General features: G+C 37.3%; 1 protein-coding gene across 2 annotated transcripts in view; it reads left to right on the top strand.

Moving 5' to 3' along the window:
* Window positions 1-18535, top strand: part of HMCN1 (hemicentin 1) — a 482205-nt gene that overhangs the window by 183252 nt on the left and 280418 nt on the right. For both annotated transcript variants that reach the window (XM_064594231.1, XM_064594232.1), the window contains exons 6-9: window positions 1021-1127; window positions 14929-15049; window positions 15951-16214; window positions 17469-17613. In XM_064594231.1, the coding sequence (XP_064450301.1) occupies window positions 1021-1127; window positions 14929-15049; window positions 15951-16214; window positions 17469-17613 (637 nt within the window). The remainder of the gene's footprint in view (window positions 1-1020; window positions 1128-14928; window positions 15050-15950; window positions 16215-17468; window positions 17614-18535) is intronic.

Raw genomic sequence — 18535 nt, forward strand, 5'->3', positions numbered from 1 at the left:
TAACTAGCTTTCTTATTTATTCAGTTTGAATCTTAGAGAATAGTTAATCCCTAAAAGAATACAGCATAGGAAATTGTCCTTGAAGGCCACATTCATACTACCAATCAAATTGAAATGTACAAAACAAGCAAACCTATTTTTCAAGACTCCTACAGATAAATGAATTTGTCCATTGAAGTAGCATTCCCTTCTAATATCCATGCTACCCAGGAAAGATTTGTAGTTTTCACCACCTGGATAATTAAAAATACCCATATCCATTGCATGATGGTTCTACTACTTTAAAAAGTCATTGACAGTAACATCGGTATTTTAAAAGTTATTTACAGTGAGTGTAAAGCTTTTGATGCAAACATGGGATTCTTATAATTGATTTGTTTTTTAACTGCAGAAGTAGTCCATAGGAGAGCCAAGAGTGAAGTCAATAACTAAACTATGGCTTACTTCTGAATTTGCTTTTCTTCTTCTCTAGGTTCCAACTGTTAGATACTTTAGATAAACCTCAGGTCAGTAGGAGATGGTATCATGCTACTTCATTCCACTGCTTCCTTTAAATATGACCACAAAATCCTCCTGTGCTTCATGGAAAACAGCTTAACATTTTGTGTTTCATGCACAAATATGCCCAACGCTCTCATGTTAGTAATACCTTGAGTGATCTCCAAAAAGGCATTTATTCCGGTTTACTGTTCTTGCCATCTATTAAATCTAAATGTCTCTAGTGACTGCATGGAACTTCTCAGTAGCCATAATAATTGTTACCTAGTTTGGCTTTGGATATATGATTACAGTCTGCCAATTGTTATTCTTATTTTTAGACCAAATCCACATGGCAAATGGGAATCTGATACTTCAGTTCCAATGTCCAGAAACCATAAAATTAAACCTATATTAGATATAAATAATATTTTCAGCTAAAGGTACAATAGTCCATCAGGTAATTTATACTGGAAGTGTATACAGCTGATGCACGATGCTGAAATAAAGTTTGTGCTTGTTACCTTTATGTCTGTCTTTTAGGGAAGCTGATAAAAAAAGGATTTGGCCTGAATGAGCTATTAAATATCCATAACTCTGCCAAGGTGGTGAATGTTAAAGAGCCAGAGGCTGGAATGTGGACAGTGAAGGTATGATTATTTTACAAAGTCTGTGTATTTTACTTTGTTGTTGGCATGTTTTATAAAGTGTATACAGGTTTATTTGTATCTTCTCTTGCAATCATGGAGAATGCTTTTATCAAAAAGCAGTATATGTAGTGCATTTGTAAAGGTGTCTTGATCATGTGAATTTGGTAGTATTAAGTTTTGGTGACTGTGAAAGGCATTGATGTCACCACAGAATACGTTCAAATTTCTCAGATAGTTTTCCAATAATCAAACCTGTAGGTTGATTTTATTATCCACTCCTGCCTCTAAAACAGTCAGAGAGGAGCCTGTAGAGAATAATGGTTAGGGGCATAGGCTTTAGTATGGGGGTGCTTGGGTTGTATTCTCAGCCCTGCCACTTAAAAGCCGTATTTCCTTGACACTGTAAGTTCTCTGTGCCTTGCTTTCCTCCTCACAATGTAGAGAAGGCAGTAATATTTCTTTACTTTGTAGAATTGTGCTGAGAATAAAATTAAGATGATACAAATGAAATACTTAGCATAGTTCCTGTTACAAAGTAAGCACTCAAGTTCTGTTGGCTATTGTCATTTGGTGGATCTGCATTCGTTGTTTAACACCAAATGGTATTTGGATCCTAGAATTACATCAAGTAGTGTATGTTCGCTCTAAGCATTATGTTATGGTGATACAGGGGAGCGAACATAGACCCAGAATTCAGGATACCATACATTGAAATCCAGTTCTACTGCATATTATATATGTGACCCCCTGTAGTGGATGTTCTGAGTGACTTGTCCATATTTCCCAGGGTTTTCAGAGTGCTTTGGCCTAATTCCAACTCCCGTATCTGCATTACTGTGCCCAAGAGGGTTTTTTTCCCCCAGAACAGAAGAAGGCTGTTCTGCCAGAGAATGAAACCCCTTAGGAGCAGCTTTCAGCCTCTGCAGGAATAAGCTCCAGTTGTCCACATGGGAGCAGGATTAAAAGCCCACACTTTTGGGGCTGCATTTCTTTTCCTGTATCACTTCCCCTCTTCCTATTAGCGTCCTTTGTACCTCCCAAATAAACAACTTGCTCTAGAATCCTTCTGGGATAACTCAAATGAAGATACCCCTTGCATCATTTACTCTTGCTGTCTCAGCTTCTCTATATTAAAAAAAAAAATGGGATTCATGGGCTCCTGGTTGAAGGGGTAGAGCTGCTGTGAAAGTGCATGGAGGTGTTTTTACCATAGCAATTTGAGGCGCCATTTTGGAATGCCAGTTTTTGTTTTTTTTTTCTTTTTAAAAGAATACCTATATTAACTTTCCCAGCTTAAAGAATGAAAGTTTCCATTGTAATTCCATTCAAGCTCTAGAATATCAGTTCTTTATTCTCAGAACTCTCAGCCTCATAGGAAAAGTAGAAACTGTAATATGGATTTTTTTTTTTTTGAAGGTGGATAATATGAGGTAAGGGTGTAGGTGAAAAGGCAGTGTGAAAAGTAACGGTCCTATCTGCCTGTTTTATTCACCCACTTCCCTGCCCATATTAGTTGCTCAGTATTTATTGGGTGCAGTAGATTGATAATGTTGAAGAGTTTTACTGCTATATTTTAAATAAATATGGCCAAATTTGATGTTATAGTTATTTTAACCAACTTACCCAATATATGATTAGTGTTGAGTCTGACTTTCTGTGACCACAGTAGGAAGGAGTATAGGAGGTTCTGAGGCTCTTCTTTCCTCAAATACTTTAAGCATGCCCTAAGCCAGCAGTGTCTTGAGCTAGCAAGTTCACTGAGGCAATTTGTTCTTGCTTTCTGAATACGACATTAGTTATTGATTGTGAAATATGTACAAGTAATGACATTTCTTTTGCATTATTGGCAACTTATTGTGGAGTATTTGAACCACTTCTACAGGTGATTTCGATTGCTACCAGTGGTATTTCCTCTTGCCTAGAAGAAGAGGAATATTGCATGGCTGTTGCTTTATCTCGTGCCTAACGCACCTACCTATTCAGTCATCTATTCAATAAACATTTATGGAGTTTCTGCCCTTGGCCATATTCCCCAATACTTAATGGGCACTAAGCACGTTTTAATTGATAATTAAGAACAGAGAAGCACTGAGGATTACTCTGTGAGTGAGGAGGGAGACGCTAAGGGGATGAGGTGATGCAGACTCTGTTTAGACAAGTCTCTAAGCTCAGTCTTCTATAATTAAGAATACAGTAAAAAGACACAGTTTCTATTATCATATTATCTTAAGTTTATATCTAGTTCTCACCCAAAAAGCCTCTGGTTCTGCTAGTACACTGTTTCTAGAGTACATTTAGTGGCAGCTAAACAAAGGACACACACTGCAATGCATTTTAAAGATAATAAACTTATTTTGCTCCTATGTGAAATGCCAAAATAAAGTGTCAGGTTGATGCAAAGGAAATTGAGCTGAACCTACTGATACAAATATCACTGCTGACTTTGGATCTCCCTTTCAGATGGCTAATGAGTGATAATGTTTTACATGTGCACTTTCTCCCGAAGAAATATGTCTGAGATTAGATAGTATATCCCTGGTGCTATCTCTCATGCTCTCTGCTATCTGGAAAATGTCTGCTCTATCAGTAGAATTAATAATGGCTCTTTGAGTGTTTTCCATAGCAGTTTTTATCCCAAGTATGGAGAACAGACAATCTATTATTTGACCTTAGCATGGTAGTCAAAGGCCACCAACTGAGCCTCAACCAACCCTTCTAGCTCTTGTCCATCACTTGCCTTTACACTGTAGTCAAATATAACCTTTTTTTTTTTTTTAAGATTTTATTTATTTATTTGACAGAGAGAGACCCAGCGAGAGAGGGAACACAAGCAGGGGGAGGGGGAGAGGGAGATGCAGGCTTCCCGCAGAGCAGGGAGCCCGATGTGGGACTCGATCCCGGGACTCCAGGATCATGACCTGAGCCGAAGGCAGTCGCTTAACTGACTGAGCCACCCAGGCGCCCTAGTCAAATATAACTTTATACTGTCCCTCACCCCATCTCCTATCACATTCTCTTGCCTCATATTTTCTCTTAAGTTGTTCCTTCTCCTAGAATGCCCTTGCTTTCTATCTGACTTATAACTTTCATGGCAAAAGACAACACTTTCATCAAGCTTTTTCTGATTTTTTCTATCTAAAAGACTCTCTTTTCCCTCTGGCTTTCTACTGCAATTTTTCTGCACCTCCCTTTTTGATGATTTTCCCCCTTATATATTTTTTAAAGATTATTTATTTGAGAGAGAGAGAGAGAGAGAGAGAGAGCGCACCAGCGGGGGGAGGGGCAGAGGGAGAGAATCTTTTTTTTTTTTTTTTTAATTTTTTATTTATTTGACAGAGAGAGACACAGCGAGAGAGGGAACACAAGCAGGGGGAGTGGGAGAGGGAGAAGCAGGCTTCCTGCTGAGCAGGGAGCCCGATGCGGGGCTCGATCCCAGACGCTTAACGACTGAGCCACCCAGGCGCCCCAGAGGGAGAGAATCTTAAGCAGACTCTGCGCTGAGCATGGAGCCCAATGAGGTGCTCAACCCCATGACTCATGAGATCATGACCTGAGTGGAAATCACGAGTCAGACGCTTAACTGACCGAGTCACTCAGATGCCCTGTGATTTTCCCCCTTATATTTATTTCTGTACAGATTTTCTCTTTCTATTTTACTCTAGACCAGATTTTATCACTTGGCATATGCATATACAATGCCTGGGAAAGAACTGTATAAAAATTCATGAATAAAAATTAATGCATTTATTCTGATAATACCCAAGGAAGCAGGCAGAGGAGTTGATTTAGTTAGCCTATAGTTGATGTGCTGGCATGGAACACTTTAATTTGTCTGTGATTTAATTAAAATGCTGTGAGAGTGGTAGTTTCTTTTCTTCTGTGGTTTTCCTCTAAAACCTTGGTAATTACTTTTCTGTAACTTATTAGGACACTCTTACCAAACAGAGACAATGAGTCAACTCATCCATATAGTTCATATAAATGACTCAAATGTTTTAGGCTGCCTCATATGCAGGTAAAAACATGTCAAAAAGAGATAAGTAAAAAGAATGTAAAGTTTTATTAAAAGCAAAAGAGAAGGTTGTTTTATGTACCTAAATTTCCATTGTAAGGAAACTACAAATCCTGGATCTTATTTCTGAGCAATACAAAATTTCCATTCAGGCAGCTCTATCTATATATAGATAACCACAGAAACTCTCAGGCCAAATTTTGTCCTCTGTTCCTTAAGGAAAACTTCCTACAAAGACATTAAATAATTGTCAGCAACCTTTGGGTTTTTACATGGCACAGACTGTTTCTATTAGTCTAGGATTATCAATGTGATCATGTAATCTAACACACCCTCTGAGGCACGTTTCCATTAAGTAGATTTGGATAAACTGTTCTTATGTAATCTTCCAAATAGAGAAAGGAGTGTATGCAACCACATGATCATATTGGGATTCTGAGACTAGTAGAAAATATTTTGGTTTTAGATAGCTATGCTGGTTGCCAGAGACTACTAATGGATTTTCTAAAGATAAGACTATTTTAGAAATCATACTCAAGTGGCATAAACTTGTTTAGGAATCATAATTAAATAAACTTCAAACCTACAAAGGACCTCACAAGAAGATTATTATTCTGGCTTCCAATTATTCTCACCTGGTGACTCTTTTGAATAAACCTGAAGACTTAAATGGATTAGGTGCAGCCTTATTCAGATGTTTTGGGTCAATGGAATGCTTTATAGTAGATTTTTCTTGGAAAATTTCCCAGTTATTTTAGTGTGCTAATATCAGATTATCAACCAAATGGAATGTTTCCTTTAAAAAAGAAATCTGTATACTTGTGTTATATATAAATGCATGTGTATATCTATATATATGTATTTAAATAGAATTTATTATGTGCTTTGGGTACATTTCTCTCCTTGTTTCACATTTCTCTAAACATACAATGCCTAATAAAATGATAGTATTTAAACCTAGCTAGCATTATTATGTCTGTGCCTGGCATGATACCTAGCCCATAGTAGGTTCTCAATAAATATTTGAGTGCTCGCTTCGGCAGTGCATATACTAAAATAAATATTTGAAACCACCATATTTCTTTTTTTTTTTAAGATTTTATTTATTTATTTATTTGTCAGAGAGAGAGAGAGCACAAGCAGGCGGTGTGGCAGGCAGAGAAGGCAGAGGGAGAAGCAGGCTCCCCGCTGAGCAGGGAGCCCGATGTGGGACTCGATCTCAGGACCCTGGGATCATGACCTGAGCCGAAGGCAGTCATTTAACCAACTGAGCCACCAGACATCCTATGAAACCACCAGATTTCTTTAATTTCTAAAGAATAGTATGTCATTCAGGAACAAATACCTTGAAAAGAGTTGGGTATCTTTTTTTATTATTATTATTATGTTATGTTAATCACCATACATTACATCATTAGTTTTTGATGTAGTGTTCCATGATTCATTGTTTGGAGATGAACCATGAGAGTTGGGTATCTTTTTTAATTCAAGATGCACTACTTAATATCTTTTGACCTTAAAGAAATTACCTAATTTCATGAGTCTGAGAAAAATGGGGAAAATAATACTTACTTACTAACATATTAATGGTAAAATTAGTTTTTCTTATACTCTTGAATATGTGTTAATTGAAAATTATCTCTATACTTTCTATTAATGCAAATTACATACGAAGTTTTTTTCTACTTTGGGCTTTTTTTTTTTTTTAATAAAACACTGAAACTCTTTAGGAAAGAGAAATCAAGGCCAGCTCTATCAATCAGATTTTAATTCAACTTAGGACAGGTTTCACATTTAGTAGTAGTAGGAATTCTCACTGGCTTAATACAAGAAAGCTAATTCTTTACTAATGTTACATGCCCTTTCAGTGTTGACAAGATGTTCTGCTTTACACAGACACTCAAGAACCCAAGCTGATGGAGGCTCCACCATAATTTAGAACATTCAGCCTCTTCAGTTGTTATAGTGGGGGAAAAGACTGGAGGATGTGCATTGAATTTTTAGAAAAAGGAATTTGTATCACTTCTGGGATGACACAGACATCTCTGTGAGTGATAGACACACTTTATTCCCTATTATCAAGGCCTAGTGGTATACTGGATCTAGCTCGTAATGGCTCATAGAGAGGAAATTACACACTTTCTCTTTCCACCTCTCTATTCAGTAACGTCATGTGAGGAGCTTGAAATCAGCCATGGTGGTAGTATTTATACCACAGAAATTGGCAAATGCCAAAAATTAAAGCTTTTTCTCCCCAGAAAGGAGTTTACTAAACACTCCACTAACTGACCTCTCCTAAATGAAAACATATTTAGAAATGTAACAGTGGTAAATGAATAGTTGAAGGGTATTATTGTCTACTACACTATAGTGTCGAGATCAACCCAGAGATTGTTATCCTAAAATGCTGTGCATAGACTTAGGTCCTATGGAAATAACACTGAACTTCAAATGGTTGCCATTGAACTTGCTATCTAAACCTAGGCAAGTAATCATTTATTTGAACATCAGTTTCTTTTTTTTTTCTTTTTGAAAATTTAAATTCAATTAGCCAACATATAGTTTTGATGTAGCGTTCAATGATTCATTAGTTGTGTATAACACCCAGTGTTCATCACATCACATGCCCTCCTTAATGCCCATCACACAGTTACCTCATCCCCCCACCCGCCTCCCTTTCTGCAACCCTCAATTTCTTTATGGTGCTTTAAAATCATCTTTGGATGCAGTAGGATTATATGAAATAACGTGTGAACCTACTAAACACAATGCTTCTAGAAAAATTCGATAGGTTCTTGATGAATCTGGCATTCACTGGTTCTTAAGGAATCTAAGGAAAAGTACCAACATTAGGCATTTAGAGGGCTTTAATATCATTTGTTAAACCTACACTTGTTAAGTACCTATTGAGTAATATTTTGTAGATGATGAATATGATGTAGTTATTCCCTTAAGGGACTTTCCATAAAGAGAGGTATTTAATAGGCCTTCATGCTTAAACTAAGAAGTAGATCCATCTGCAATAGAGCTGACCGGGAAGAGATCAGAGGAGTAACTCATTTTTCCTGGAGCTCTCCATGGTGCTTGTTTCACGGTACTTGAGTCTGTCTTTGACTCCTCATAGACTCACTCCAATTCAGAAACCTAGACTCGGGTCTACTCTGCTCCTTCTTTTCTCTTACTCCTTTGTGGATCATGGTTACCTGTTGACCGATTTTAGGATGCCAGTAGATACCTAGTATAATTTTATCTTTGCCTCTGCTCTGCTCACACTTAATATTCCTGACTCAGACCCTTCCACAACTTAACAAGCATGACGTTTGCAATTCAGAGTAATAATGAATTCAGAGTAATTTTGAAATCATGACATTGAATTCAGACGGTAATTCAGTGTAATTCAGAATAAAGTTCATAATAATCTATTATGAATTGCATGAATAAATGTACTGTATGAAATACAGTTCTCAGAGTTTCTAGCCCATACAAATCCCATGTAGTGTCTAGTGTCTAGAAATTTTCCTGTTATGGTTGGAGCTGTCGTGCTGCTGCTAGATTTCCCTCTTCTTAACTGCAGAAGCCATGAGGTTAGGGTGGCTCTGTGCAGAAATGATACTTCAAGATATTCTGTGGTGGATAGATGCTTTTTGGAGTCAAATTCAAATAACCCACATGATATAAATCTACATGATGTAAAGACCACATAGAAAAACATTAAATCAGTAATTATGGTCTTACTGATTTTATTATATATAAATAAAAATGATACTAAAATGGCTAGACTAATTTGAAGGGGAAAAGAAAGGGAAGGAATATACAGCTGGACTACCTCTCTGACTCAATTGCAGAATTAGCTGAATATTTTTTGTCCCTCCAAGACCTTCATGCGATTGGTTCTCCTCCAACCCCACTATGTCCATAACATGTGAGAGTCCAGAGCCTTCTCCCAACATTTCTGGAGTTTCCTGAAAGCTTACTTTCTTATGGTCTCCTTGTCTCCTGATTATTTGTGTGTTGATTATAACTTCTGTACTTTAATGCAGGGCAAAGCTCAGCCTCATCAAAAATATCACAGGAAGTCCACTAATAATAAGACTTTTGTGCGTTTAGTAGATTTAACTATATGTAGGTTTGGTGTTATGTCTTGAAGCACCTTGTCTCCTTCTGCTCTCTTCTTGCCCCCATCCTTCCTCTTCTCCCATTATGCCTCTGCTTCTCTCCTCTGAATAGTCTCGGAAGCTCCACATTACTCTCCTATTAGGTAGAGCAGTTCAGCCTATTTTAGTGTATTCCCTGAAACCAGCATAATCAAATCCACTGCAATAATCATGAGAAAGCATGGGGTGGCTACTGAAATTGGTTCCTGGAGCCTCACTGAGTTCATAACACAGCTCTGCCACCTGCTGTATCTATGACTTTGAGCAAATTACTTAATCTCTCTGATCTATGAAATTAGGATAATATACTCCCATACAGGGGCTTTTGTAAAGATCAAAAGTGATTATTTATATAAAAGATAGCCTGTTGTACAGTATGCATTTGGTATATGTTAATATTTCTTTCTTCCCCTTTGTCCATTTCCTTGTTCATTTTACCATCATTAATAGGACCTTTCTGTTCTTATTAACACTAATATTTGAAAAAGGGAGCTCAGCTAAGAAACAGACTAAAATAATAGTTTACCTTAAGAAAACAGACTAAAGTTATAAAGTAAACTATGGCACTTTCTTTTTTTTTTTTTAAGATTTATTCATTTATTTTAGAGAAAGAGAGAGAGAAAACTTGTGATTCGGGGGAAGAGGAAGAGGCAGAGGGAGAGGGAAAGAAGCAGATTCCGCGCTCAGCGCAGTGCCCCATGTGGGGCTGATCCAAAGACCCTGAGGTCACGGACCTGAGCTGAAATCAAGAGTCGGCTGCTTAACCAACTGAGCCACTCAGGTGCCCCTATGGCACTTTCTTATAAAGACATTTTAATGTGATGTTTTGTGTTCCCAAAATACTATCCAAGTATTATTGTAATTCTTTTAAGAGAATGATTAAAAATGATAAATGCATGCATGAGTGTCAGAGGCCATTTTTAACTAATAGTTTAAATTTCTTATTTTTATTATTTTTTTTAAACCATAATTTTGGTTTATTTGTGATGTTCTTTGCTCACATTACCCTGATTAATACAGAGTTGGATATAATTTTGCATGAAAACTTACTTACTTGGAAATATCTTTTATTTACAAACCCTTTTAAATTCTATGCAGATATTCCTACTGTTTATAGTATAATATAAAAACATGAAGTTAAAATATTTTACCCTTCATATTTTTGGCATTGCTCAGAGAATAGGAAAACTACATCCTTATTTCAACATACTTTGTTAATTAGTATATTTTAAATATCAAAATTAATTTATTTTACAATAATTTTATAGAGGTTATAAGGAGCTCCCTATTCATTAACTCTGCTTTATTTTTAGTGTATTGGTTAGTAATGGAAAATGTGATATTTTCAAGCATGGGTAATTTCTAATTTTCTCACTTAGATGATTTTTTTTTAAGATTTTATTTTATTTTTTTTTAATTTTTTTTAAAGATTTATTTATTTATTTGAGAGAGCGAGAATGAGAGAGAGTACATGAGAGGGGGGAGGGTCAGAGGGAGAAGCAGGCTCCTCGCCGAGCAGGGAGCCCGATGCGGGACTCGATCTCGGGACTCCAGGATCATGACCTGAGCCGAAGGCAGTCGCTTAACCAACTGAGCCACCCAGGCGCCCTAAGATTTTATTATTTATTTGACAGAGAGAGCACAAGCAGAGGGAAAGAGAGGGAGAAGCAAGCTCCCTGCTGAGCAAGGAGCCCAATATGGGACTCGATCCCAGGACCCTGGGATCATGACCCGGGCCGAAGGCAGCCGCTTAACCAACTGAGCCACCCAGGTGTCCCTCTCACTTAACTATTAAGCACCACTCTTAAAACAGACTCTTTGTCAGTTGATATATGCACAGAACATTTGCCAGATAAATTAACACTTGATGGCAGTCATTTGGCAAATTATGGGTCATATGTACCCTTGGTAACCTCAACAGCCATTTTACCATAGAGACTTTCTGAGCAGCAAGGCAAGTAATGATATTATATGATGTCAGTGAACAAATATAAATCAAGTCATCATAATATTGACCCTTCTGATTGTCTTCACATGAAATCAGTAGGCAATAGTGTCTTCAATAAAGCACTATGTGATCTAAAACAGTTGAAATTAGACTTAGTAAGGTTTCATATAACCCTTAGGAAATCCTGATTTTAAAATTGGATCATGGGGGGCACCTGGGTGGCTCAGTTGGTTGAGCATTTGACTCTTGGTCTCAGCTCAGGTCTTGATCTCAGAGTTGTGAATTCAAGTCCCACATTGGGCACGGAGTCTAGTTAAAAAAAAAAAAAAGATAAAATTGGATCATGGTCCATATCCCCTCCCCATCCCTTTTTTTGCTTTATTATATGGAATGCATGACACGTTTTCCTTTAGAAATAATAGAATAAGTGGTGGTACTGAGACCCCTACACTTGCACATACAGTCCTTTGTAACCCTTAGGAAAGTGGGCTGTAGTAATTAGCAGCATCCTTTACAAGAAGAATACAACAAACCTATTTTTATGGAGATATGGGTCTTTTCTTTTCCTTCACTTTCCTTTTCCTTTTTTTTTTCTTTTGGGGTTTTTGCATGTTCTGTTTTTTTTTTTTTAAGATTTTATTTATTTATATGACAGAGAGAGACACAGCGAGAGAGGGAACACAAGCAGGGGGAGTGGGAGAGGTAGAAGCAGGCTTCCCGCCGAGCAGGGAGCCCGATGCGGGGCTCGATCCCAGGATCCTGGGATCATGACCAGAGCCGAAGGCAGACGCTTAACGACTGAGCCACCCAGGTGCCCCTGCATGTTCTGTTTAATGAGAAAAAAATTTGGTAGCAAAAGGGACATATCTCCTCATCACAAAATAACAAGGAACCACAGTGATTTCGGGAAAGCTGTGTAGTTTGGAGAACCCTGGAGGTGGCATGTTTTTAATCATGGTGTGGCTTCATCTGGCTGTTCACCAGATTAAAATTTCATGTATAATTATATATAATATAGGCACATATATTTCTAATGCATTCTATTAATGCTACTATCATGTGGTCATTTTATTTTGAGAGAAAATCTTGGTGATAAATGTAATAAAATAATGGTGAACTCTTGTTCATAAATGTTGGGCGGGTTTTTGAAATGTAGATGCCACTCAACAAAGATTCTGATCCAGTAAATCTGGACTGGAGCTCAGAAGTCTACATTTTCAAGAGAAAACCTGAGTGATTTTGTGTAGCTGTAGATGTAGTTGCTCAGGTCATATTTTGAAAGATACTGAGGTAGAGGCTAACTCTGAGTTAACTATGACTTATCTTTTTTTTTTTTTAAGAGATTTTATCTATTTATTTGTCAGAGGGAAAGAGAGAGAGAGCACAAGCAGGGGGAGCGGCAGGCAGAGGAAGCAGGCTCCCCACTGAGCAAGGAGCCCAATGCGGGGCTCGATCCCAGGACCCTGGGATCCTGACCTGAACCAAAGGCAGACCCTTAACCAACTGAGCCACCCAGGCATCCCTAACTCTGACTTATCTTGCCCTTGAAAGACAATGTAGCACAGTGGTGAAGACCCTGGAGCCTGATCTTTCCATTAAAACCCCACCTCTGTAGTTAGGAAGCCTCCTGAACTTGGGAAGCTACTTCCTTATCTGTGCAATGGTGATAATGATGATATATATCTGATAGGATTGTAATGAGAATTAAATAAGCCAATATATTTAAAGAGTCTGGACATACAGGAAGTGCCCAATAAATATTAGTGTTATTATTTTATCCTGTGGCCCTCATCCAAATTATTTATTATTTATGCACATGTGAGTCACTTCAGTGCTGAGTTATCATTCAATATTTAGTTCAGTCATCATCCTAGTAACTATAGGCTAGTTTGTTCCTTTTATGTATTTCTGTGTATCTTTTATGTATTTCTAATACTGCATCATATTAAAGATTTCTATTTCTCCATGTCTTCCTCACCAGCCATGAGCTCTTAGAGGAGAGGGACCATGTTTCATTCACATTTGTGTCTCGAGCACCCAGTGCCTTGGCAAGGAGACTGCTGAGCTGGGGATGCTGGTTGGCTCAAATCTGGATAGTGGTCAACTCTTGTGCTTGTCCTAGCTGTATCTTCCCAGAGGCAAAGAAAAAGGAAATATTTTCCAGAATCAAACCTGGATGGTGTTTAGGGGAGAAGATTTAGTCATTTGTTCATTTCATCGATATTGCTAAACATCTACTATGTAAATCACTGTGAACAAAACAAAGATCTGTATCCCCGTGGAGCTTTTACAGATTAACTTCAGGGCTATTCACTGGTGACTAAACACCTATTATCTTTTTTTTTCAATTTTTTTATTGTTATGTTAATCACCATACATCATTAGTTTTTGATGTAGTGTTCCATGATTCGTTGTTTGTGCATAACACCCAGTGCTCCGTGCAGAACGTGCCCTCTTTAATACCCATCACCAGGCTAACCCATTCTCCCACCCTCCTCCCCTCTAGAACCCTCAGTTTGTTTTTCAGAGTCCATCATCTCTCATAGTTCATCTCCCCCTCTGATTCCCCCCCTTCATTCTTCGCCTCCTGCTATCTTCTTCTTCTTTTTTTTTTCTTAACATATAATGTATTATTTGTTTCAGAGGTACATATCTGTGATTCAACAGTCTTGCACAATTCACAGCGCTCACCATAGCACATACCCTCCCCAGTGTCTATCACCCAGCCATCCCATCCCTCTCACCCCAACCCCCACTCCAGCAACCCTCAGTTTGTTTCCTGAGATTAAGAATTCCTCATATCAGTGAGGTCATATGATACATGTCTTTCTCTGATTGACTTATTTCACTCAGCATAGCACCCTCCAGTTCCATCCACGTCGTTGCAAATGGCAAGATCTCATTCCTTTTGATGGCTGCATAATATTCCATTGTATATATATACCACCTCTTCTTTATCCATTCATCTGTCGATGGACATCTTGGCTCTTTCCACAGTTTGGCTATTGTGGACATTGCTGCTATAAACATCGGGGGGCACATACCCCTTCGGATCCCTACATTTGTATCTTTGGGGTAAATACCCAGTAGTGCAATTGCTGGATCATATGGTAGCTCTATTTTCAACTTTTTGAGGAACCTCCATCCTGTTTTCCAGAGTGGCTGCACCAGTTTGCATTCCCACCAACAGTGTAGGAGGGTTCCCCTTTCTCCGCATCCCCGCCAACATCTGTCGTTTCCTGACTTGTTAATTTTAGCCATTCTGATGGTGTGAGGTGGTATATCTCATTGAGGTTTTGATTTGTATTTCCCTGATGCCGAGTGATGTTGAGCACTTTTTCATGTGTCTGTTGGCCATTTGGATGTCTTCTTTGGAAAAATGTCTGTTCATGTCTTCTGCCCATTTCTTGATTGGATTATTTGTTCTTTGGGTAAACACCTATTATCTTTTAACATTGGCTTGCAGTGTATTACTGAATTTTATTTTAGGGCAGTCCCTTGGGATATGTATTATAAAACTTGCATTTAAGATGTAGAATCCCAGTTAAGTTTAGAACACCCAGATCAGAGCTTCAATTATTGGACATCAGTCCTAATTAAACACTCTGTAGTTTCCCGTACTGGTTAGTGTTTATTGTACTGGTAACCTGGATCAACTGATGGGATTTCTCTTTAAACATTTTTCAGACTTCTAGCAGTGGAAGGCACTCTGTTCGCATCACTGGCCTTAGTACTATTGATTTCCGAGCTGGTTTTTCTAGAAAACCCACCCTGGACTTCAAAAAAACAGTCAGCAGACCGGTGCAAGGTTTGTATGTACATATTACCAAAATGGACATGGTAGATATCCAAGTGCAAAATATTTCTCGAACTCTCTGTAATTTTATAATTTTGTAGTATTTAACAAAATTGGGAAACATAGCATCTTTACTTTAAACATGATTGTATTCTTGGCCTAGTCATTTTTTCTCAATGTCTAGTTCCAAGACCAGTGATATTGAAATTAATCAGAGAGCTTGTTAAAAATTAGGATTCCCAGGACCCACCCCAGATCTCCTGAATTAGAACTGAATTAGGTTAGACCCAGGAATATGCACTATAGCAAGCACCCCAGTTGATTCCTAAACTTACTGAACTTTTGAAACTACTGACCTAGATATTGAGGCTTTTTACTAACATCTATAATTTGCCTTGTTGTTAAAGTGAAAATGTGGATTTTATGTGTGTAATAGCTAAAAAAATTAGACATCATGTATTATTGTATGTTCAAAGATAAAATTATTGCCACTTCTTATAGCTTGTTTTTCTTATTTTATTCGTGCAAGATTATAGTTTTATAGTGAAAACATGCTTAATCTTACTGTGACTCTTCAAATTTCTTTTTTTTTATTGTTCATTTATTTTATTGCTGCTGTTACTAGAAAGCTACAAATAGTGAGTCTTTAAAAATTAAATATTCATGTTATTAAACATCATGTAACACAGTATTCACAATTTTAGTTTTTCCATGTATACATATTGTTAAAATACCATACAAATAATTATTAGGATTTCCAAAGTTTCTGTAAATGTTTAAGCCACAATTTGTAAGACAGTTTGTAGTACTCATACTTATGATACTTATCTGTTATTATAATGCAAAAATTTATTTGATATATGACCTCAATTCCATGTTACTTGTAAATAATAACAAAGCCTTTCTCTCGTAGGAATACCTACCTATGTGCTGCTGAATACTTCTGGAATTTCCATCCCAGCCAGAGTAGATCGTCTTGAACTTCTGAGTATCTCAGGCAGTTCTCTTAAGACTATTCCTGTTAAATACTACCCAGACCGAAAACCTTATGGCTTGTGGAATATTTCTGACTTTATACCACCAAATGAAGCTTTCTTTCTCAAAGTAACAGGCTATGATAAGGATGATTATCTTTTCCAGAGGGTATCAAGTGTTTCCTTCTCTAATATCATCCCAGGTGAGACATCATTTTATTGAACACTGGAGTATTGATAATTTAAGGGAGTGATGTGGTCCTAACAGAATGAAATATAAAGTAAAAAAATAATATCTTCACATTATTACTGGGTTATTGAATTGATGGGCATTTATATTAGGTAACACAATTTTTCTTAATCATAAAAAGCACATTCAAAGTTTCATAAGTCTCACTGATTGCAGATCTGAAAATTTTGATTGCTTCACTCAGTGTGAGAACTGGAACTGGGAAATTCTGGTGCTCTTACTCCCCCACCCCCCAAAAAAAGCCTGGCACACATGTGTAATGTTTGATCAAGCTACCTAAATGGGCCAAATGGGTTAAATATTTATATGTGATTGTCAGAAACCTACTTCATGAACAGTAATTCATTGTAAACAACTGGTGATGATTCTATCTTTATGTGATAAGTTGGCAGTTAGTTAATTGGTAAGCTAGTTACTCCTATATTTGCTATGATATAGAGATAAGATCAGAGATTAGGGATTATTTAGAGATATGAGATAGCATTTCAATTTTTATATTTGTGCTATTTCTCAAGGCTAATGACAACTCTGATCAAAATTTAGAACTATAGCTAGAGTTGTGGATAGACAAATCTTTATTGTTTCTAATATTGTAGTATTGGATTGAGGGACAACAATTTATCATTTATACATAAGATTGTAATTTGGGAAATTCAGAAACAACTGTGTAGCTAGTCTTTAATCATTGTCAAATGGTGAGAATAGAACTGTCAGTATTTCTTCATATACAGTATTCAAAGTTTAGTTGTCTTAGCCCCTAAACTGAATACTATAAAACCTATTGGATTCTTAAAAATCAACTTTTCCCATTATTTTGGGGAAAACAATTACCTTTTGCATTCAATTCTAAGGCATGTGGGTTCTTTTCATATATTTACATTTTTGAAATAAAAATAGGTTCTACAATTGATGAAGTATGGTAACTAATTTGTTAGCTTTTTCTTTTCTATCTTGATGGCCCCCAAAATAATGTGTCTTAAAAATAGAGTCTTAGATTTAATGAATACTTTAGTAAGGGGTCCATGGAGAGATCCAGAAATTAATAAGGTTTGAACAAAGAAAGATAATTAAAGTGGGTTTTAGTGATTTAGATTAATTGGAATGAAGAGGATTTACTGGAATAATTAAAGTATGAAGCTTTTGAATGCATTAACAGGAAGTACCCAATAACATTGTGATCTTGTTGCCTATGTTCTTTTCTTCCTAGATGCTCCCAAAGTTACAATGCCCAAGAAAACCCCAGGATACTATCTGCAGCCAGGCCGAATTCCCTGCTCTGTTGAGAGTCTTTTACCCTTTACCCTGAGCTTTGTCAGAAATGGACTTACGCTTGGAGTAGACCAGTATTTAAAGTGCGTACATGTTTTTATTAGCAATTATAGACAAAATTAAACATCTAAATACAAATAGATACTTAATGTGCTTTTTCATTGGAAATTCTCATTTGTTTCATAGTCTTAGAATATGGCAGCAAACAAAACAGACACAAGTCTGTGCCCTTATGGAGCTTACATTGTAATGGAGAAAGACAGAAAACATATAATATGTTAATTTAATAAATGCTAGAATTCATTCAAGGGTTGATTCAGGTTTTATAGGATATTGAATTTTATATAACTTGAGGGTCTCTTGTTTGTTTTTTTTAAAAATTTATTTGACAGAGAGAGAGTATAAGCAAGGGGAGTAGCAGCAGTGGGAGAGGGAGAAGCAGACTCCCCGCTCAGCAGGGAGCCCATGCAGGATTGATCCCAGAACCCTGGAATCATGTTCTGAGCCAAAGGCAGACGCTTAACTGACTGAGCTACCCAGGTGCCCCTTGAGGATCTCTTGTTAAGATGAACAATACAAAATTATGAATAAAAAGTTAAGTACCAAATCTTGGAAGGGTCCTTGCAAAAGAGAAAAGTTTAAGCTTTGTTGGCCTTGGGGCAAGCAAGTCTCTGAATATAATTTAAAGTGTTCTGGTAAGTGAATCTGATTAAGTGCTGTAGCAAAATATAGAGCAGATTAATTGAGATTAGATTAATTCTGGTAGTTGGGGTGCATGTGGTTTTGGCTTAGTTGCAATTTGGAAATTCACCTAAACATGGTGAGAGATGGTCATGCAGATATCTAGGGAAAAGCATTTGCACAACAGGAACAGTAAATGCAGATGCTCACTGGCATGTGGGAAAGAAAGATAGGAAGGAAGCCAGCGACGCTGGAGGAGCAGGGAAGGGGAGAGGGTTAGGGGAGGGGAGTGTACTGGGGGGAAACAGGTGGAGTGGGAGTATG

Source organism: Mirounga angustirostris, unplaced genomic scaffold (genome assembly GCF_029215605.1).
Source record: "Mirounga angustirostris isolate CCGP_5_RB_7025 unplaced genomic scaffold, mMirAng1.0.hap1 SCAF_6, whole genome shotgun sequence".
Taxonomy (NCBI): Eukaryota; Metazoa; Chordata; class Mammalia; order Carnivora; family Phocidae; genus Mirounga; species Mirounga angustirostris.